Source organism: Mastomys coucha, unplaced genomic scaffold (assembly GCF_008632895.1).
Source record: "Mastomys coucha isolate ucsf_1 unplaced genomic scaffold, UCSF_Mcou_1 pScaffold14, whole genome shotgun sequence".
Taxonomy (NCBI): Eukaryota; Metazoa; Chordata; class Mammalia; order Rodentia; family Muridae; genus Mastomys; species Mastomys coucha.
Genome location: NW_022196896.1, coordinates 50,368,341 through 50,374,762, shown reverse-complemented (window position 1 = coordinate 50,374,762; position 6,422 = coordinate 50,368,341). Strand labels below are relative to the sequence as shown.

The 6,422-nt window shown below is 39.1% G+C and overlaps 1 protein-coding gene across 5 annotated transcripts in view; it reads left to right on the top strand.

The window, feature by feature from the left end:
• Window positions 1–6,422, top strand: part of Kcnq5 (potassium voltage-gated channel subfamily Q member 5) — a 561,250-nt gene that overhangs the window by 474,822 nt on the left and 80,006 nt on the right. For 3 of the 5 annotated variants that reach the window (XM_031367000.1, XM_031366998.1, XM_031367002.1), the window contains exons 8-9: window positions 1,859–1,953; window positions 4,646–4,672. In XM_031367000.1, coding sequence (XP_031222860.1) covers window positions 1,859–1,953; window positions 4,646–4,672 — 122 coding nt within the window. The remainder of the gene's footprint in view (window positions 1–1,858; window positions 1,954–4,645; window positions 4,673–6,422) is intronic. The other 2 variants (XM_031367001.1, XM_031366999.1) reach the window with 1 other exon arrangement.

Sequence of the window (6,422 nt, the reverse complement as noted above, 5' to 3'; positions counted from 1 at the left end):
ATTTTTCATCTCACTTCCTGAATATTTCACTCAAGTATAATGTGCAGGTAGAAATAAGTCCATTTCCTAAGAGAACTCAGCAGTCTCGATTAACCGGCACTCAGAAAAACAAAATATCACTTCTTGGATATCCTCTCTCCATCACTATCCCACCAGGGGAAACTGCTATGCTACCTTTTGACAGAATAGAGTATTTTCTCATTTTCCCAACTTTATAGAAAGCGCTCCTCTGTGTCCTGTTTATAACACATGAAATTACTCATAGGAAGGCCATCCATACTGTCAAGCGTAGTTACAGTGAACCGTTGCTATGTAGACACATCGTACCACGTGACCTTATTCAAGGCTTCTATTTGCACTACTATTGATAGATGTGCAAGTATTTCTAGCTGTAGTTAAATAGCCAAAATATATTGCATACTTTTTGGTGAATATATTTAAGCATACCTATTGTGGTTACTTGAGGATGTCTAACTGTAACATAATGCATTCATAATACATTTAAACTCAGTAATTTAAACTCACCTGGCACTTTTTCAAAGTCATTATTGCAAATTTTTGTTGTTATTCAACTCAATGATATTCTTAGAAAATAGAATTGTAATTAGATCACTTTTTTTTCTTCACTGTGTTTCAAAATGATGGTTGTACAGTAGGAATGTAACTCCATTTAGATAAGTTTGCCACAGAAGACAAAAGCTCTAAGTAATGCCATCACAACACAGGGTACCTCTAAAGAAATTGGAGCAAATGTTCAGCCTTTTATTTTGAGTTATTTGCAGGCTCAATGCAAAATAAATAAATTTCCCACACCCAGCATAGGAAAGAAAATATGGGTGATTTCTCAATTCATAGAAAAGGAGTTCTTCCAAGCACAGCCATCAAGCAGTCAGAAAAAAAAAAAAAATCTCCAGTGGATGTTGCGGGTTCTGACCAAGAGTCCATCAACTGAAGACACTATCTCAACCTTCCCAACCTTGACTGGAGCTCTTTACCTGACACTCCTTGTCTCATCTACAAAACATGCTTCTGAATTCACACCTTGGTTGTAAGGACAATTTTATATGCCAAGAATGATTATGTAATCTAGACAAGCCTATGTTTTACATCAAAGGCATATAAACATTTTCTTGGATGATAGTCTTAACTCCTTGCATATTTTTTCAGTTATAATCTGTGAGAATATTTTCCCTGTATCTTGTTTTGGACATTTTTGTGATTATTACCATTTTTTAATTTTTATTTTATTTTTTATTATTCACTTTAAATCCCATATACTACCTATCTCCCTACCACGCCCTCCCACAATCCTTCCTCCATCTTCCATCCCCTTCTCCTCTGAGTAGGTTTAACCTTAGAAGTGTTGTGTAATTCAACTCACAGAATCCATAAATTAAATCGCCACCACTTTCTAGGTGTTGTTGCTTTATTAGTTCACGTTTTTCATGGTGATTTCTTTGTCTCTGTCCTGTCAAATAAGGCAGCTAAACAGCAGTCCCTGAAATGCACATATATCCAGAAGTGATCAGACAGTTAAACCAGTATCTAGAACATTAGTATGCATGTTACCAGTTAAGCATCCCTGACTTTGTATCAGATAAGACACCATTTTCCCCTCACCATTTCTAGGTCTTCTTGTTGAACACTTTTGTTTTGAAAAGGCATTCTGATGTGGCAAAATATGTGTAACAACCCATCAAAAATGCCAAAGCAGCCTGTGTGTCACCTTCTTCCTCTGGCCATGTGTCAGGGCTACACTTAAGGAGGGGAACCTCATAACCTATAGTAACTACGTAATTGTCCTTTTCTTCCCATTCTGTTTCCTGCTCTTTTTCGTGCTCCTGGATACTGCACGCAGTGCGTCTGGCGTAGTTATGCAGCTGATGAAAAATCTGTTTCCATTGCAACCTGGAAGCCACATCTGAAGGCCTTGCACACCTGCAGCCCGACCAAGTAGGTATCAGTGGGACAGCTGGTGCTGGAGTTGAGTCTTTTTCTAGTTGGTTAAACAAACCATGTGCAGAAAAGTCTCACTCTGGGACTTGTTTTATTCTCTCTATTGTTTTTAAAGATGTTTAAACTATTTAATAGCCACTCAACCATAAAACCACATGGAACTGGCATCATTCTTTTACAACCATAGGCCATGACCAAAGTCTTAAAGAATATGAGTTATATAGAGATATGGTAGTTTTCTAATGTCTCTTCTTATGAAGCAACAGGTCTTGAAAAACAAAGATCACTTGATGCATCACCTAACTTTACAGGGAGATCGCTTGGAATCTCAAATACACACACATGCACACACACATATACACACATGTGCACACACATACACACACACATATACATCATAGTTCTCATCTCTGGGAAATTTTCTGGATATATGTAAAGAAGGAAGACTATTTTGAAAGCTAATAGAGAGTCTCTAGTGACAGAAGAAGTGGTCTATTACACGTGATTATCTGCCTTCCCACTTAACTACAGTTTTGAATTAAAAGTCATTTCAAAGGCTGGAAAAAAATGTAATAGTGAGTCGATTTCTCTAAGTGCCGCACATAGAATGTTGTTCATATACTACTCCTCTCCTCTTCCCTGTGTTAAGGGGGACAGAGACAAAGAGGATCGATTCAAACAACTGCCTCCATACTGTTCCCTTGAGATGATCAGTCATGGCTTCCCTCACTTCTCCCCACAACCTTCTGTTCCAGCCTCACTTTCTGAAAAACAATGATTCATCCCAAAGGATCCAGCCAGCAGTCATTGGTACCATGCCTGGAGCCTGGGCACCCTAACACAAATCACCCGAGATACCTCATTGTTCTTGTGGTTCATAATCATTGCAGTTATCATTGTTTTTCTTTGATAAATCAATGAAATGTGACAGAAAATGTGCCCTTTTCCCAAGGATAATATCCACTGCATGCACACACACACACACACACACACACACACACAATCAGAACTATGCCTACAAATTTAATATACTCTCAGACTCCCTGAAGTCAAGTTCAGAACCTTTGCTTGAGAAAGAAAACGTTCTTCAATCAGGTTTTTGTTTATGAGATGAATAATTTACAATAAGCTTCAGAATGGTTTTACTTAAAATTAACTAGCTTTCTGAATGCAAGCCGATGCAATGCAAAAGACTGAAACTTCTTTACATCTGTATGGTAGGTTTCTCCTCAATATTCAGAATGCAAAGACTCTGAAAGAGAGACCATCCATTCATCTGTGTAGCCATTCTGCAAGTGTTCATTGAACACTTACTGTGTGTGCACAAGGTTGTGTTTCCGAGACTAAGCAGGAAGCAGTCAGGGAAAACCAGAATAAGTTGGTCTCATGGCTCAGGTACTAGGCACTCAAAGATGCCAAAAATAGACAGTAAAAGCAAATGTTGTAAAATGAACATAAAGCTTTAAAGAGAAAAGTAGACAGGAAAGCAACTTAGGGCTCATTGGGGGCTATGGTGTTAAAGAAATTGTCATTGTCAACTCTACCATCACCAGCTCTTGCGATAACATTATTGTGGATAAATAACAAAAGACCAGCACTCGGGTTCTCCCACAGTTCTGGGGATGTGTTTAGTTGATCTCACTCCCCAAGCTCATATCAAAGAGTAGGGTGAAAGGCGGGTCTAAGAACAACTCTTGGAGTCTGGGAAATGTAGAGAGAATTGGCCCCCTGAGTTCTCTTCACACCTGCCACGGTTATAAAGGAGAAGTTTCTTTCCCTTCCAGCTCATGGTTTTCCTCTCATGTACACTGTACATCAGAGATCTCCCTTTCAAAGCTTTGTTTTAATGAGAGGGGGATTTATAGAGGCAAGTATTTTCCTGACTTTTCTTCTCAAAATGAGTGAAGGCTACACAAAGAGTGAACCCCATAGAAATAGATGGTATTTCAAAGAACGATTCAGATATTTTAAGTTGTAGGACATTAGCAAGCTGCAGGGATGTTATTTGGTACTTTGAGAAGTCACCATTTAGACACTATCTGATATAATGCCTTCCCATTTAGCTGTAACACTGAGACACACAGGAAATAAAGACACCCTGTCCAAAGCTCACAATTCATCGGCCGAAGTGCTCCCTTAACCACGCCCTAATGAGTGACTGCAAATGTCACCCAACAGTGGGCTGTAAGAGCTCAGATAGATTTTCTGCGCTCTTTATTTATGCAAGGAAATGCATTCTTCATATAAGAAAAGAAAATCTACCTCAGTAAGTGACTCGAGAACAAGACAACAGCCGTAGATTAATGCTTCCAGGGCTTGTTCCCAAAAAATCTGCCCAAGACACGGGGACCACAGCCATATTGGAATCAGCAACATTCTGGGAGCCTTTGCCAAAACTTCTTCAACCAGAACCATAGTTTCTTAACTAAACAGTGTGTGGCATTCTGCTGTGTGGGTGCCATACTGGACTTGCCAAGTAATGTTGTGCTGTCTCAGATCTGCCACAAAGAACATATGTTTGAAAGCTGTGTGCAGTTATTATAAATAGCATTGCTTCTATGGACTGTACTTTAAAGGGGGTTAGTTAAAGGGACCTGATTACCCTGTCTCCCATCTGGGCCATTATCAAATGCTATAAATGTACTCACTGGCTTATCATCATTTCTCTTCTGCCTGCACGCACCTGAAGGAAAGAACAAGGGGAGGCATCAAGCAGGTTTGTGATCTCTCTTCTGCTACATGTTTATTTATAAATCAGATGCCTAACCGGTGTTTCAAATGTGCCTCATGAGTAAAATCGATCAACAAATGCAAGATGATTAAAAGTGACCTTTCACAAGATTGCCTGTACAGTTTACTGGGTTTTATCGATTCTTTTTTCCCTTCTCGGGAATAGAAGCATTTTTTTTTTCCTAACCCACTCAGTGCCTTTTAACAATCTGCAAGGCCTGGAATGTTCAGGGGCTAAATAATCACAGTCTTTGATTATTCTTGTCTGCTACTGTCCCAAACAGAAGTCCTTTCCAAGTATTCAAATAGAGTTTGAAAGGCCTAGTAGGAGAAAGATATTGTTTCTCAATGGACAGAAGGCTAGGATAGACTTTCCTCTATTAGAGTTCTTTTCCTGAGATAAGAATTATTTCTCTTATTTTTTTTTTTTAAATTTGGCAAGAGGGACACTAAAGCAAGACACAAGAACCAGCTGTTTGGGGTATCTCCAGCCCAGAGAGCAATAAGGTTTATTTGGGTTATGAGTTCCACATAAAAGATCTCATCTTCAGACCTCTCCTACACTTTCCCCAGATGCTTCATGGCTGTTCCTTCTAGAAAAACCTAGAAGACAAGAGTCATAAGTAAGAAGTACCAGGAAAGGTCTAGAAGGGGAGCAAAGCCTGAAAGGCAAGGCTGTATATCCCCACAATGAAATATAAGTAGTAATAGGCAGAAGCAACAAGAAACTGGAAATGATTATATTTTTTCCTGTCATTGCCATTTGCTTCAGTAAAGAGAAAGCAAGATGCTCTCATGCCCTGAGCTAGCTTCTAGTGAGGGTCTATGATGACATCAACTGTAAAATATTTATATAGTACTTGACTAGTTCTGAAACTTCCTCTGGAGTGACAAGACTGTGTTAGCCACTGCTGAATTAACACTTAAAAAAAATTTCCCGGACTTAAGATGTCCATGCTGGCAGGTACTCAATACAGTATGAGACACAAGTTCTCCCTCTGTAGATGAGCTAATGTATTCAGAACCCTCTCTTACGTCAGAAGGAAAGACTTAAAGCAAAGAATGCTGGATGTCCATGAGTGATGATTACAGAAAGTATCAACCCAATGAGTTGTTCTCTTCAAAAGATATTTCTAACCAAAGGGAAATGTGGTCTTTGGGACAAGCACCACCATTACCTAGACATCTGAGAGTTGAGTTTACTTTCCAGTGATATTTAAAAGGCTTTGTCTCAGAATGATCTATCTCCAGTTTATCCAGAGGGTAATTTTTCTAATAGCATGGGTTGCAGAACTAGTGAAAAGGGTCACCTTTCTTGGTTTCATCCTCCAAAATGAAACTTTGACAAGTGAAGAGGAAATTATAGATAATGTATAGATGCTTGAATAAGCATGGCCTCTTTAGCAATCTGGAGCAGGGGTTACCTTGGGCCAGTAATAACAAAAACAGAAGATATATTCCCCAAGGTTAGTATATCAGCAAAGTTATTGTGTCTGTCTAAAGTGTTAAAATCTATTCAACAGACTTTTACTAATGTTGTTAAAATTAGTTCAGTTGTAGATCTGAATGTGTGCAGAACCACTCGACTAGGTTTATGACTTGAAGAATGGCATGATAAAACTCTGTTTCTCTGCAGGCATTGAACATTTGACAAAAACAACCTTGAAACCAGTCCTATAACACCACTCAATTTCTCAAGCTCCTCTCTCTCTCTCCCTCCCTCCCTCCCTCCCTCC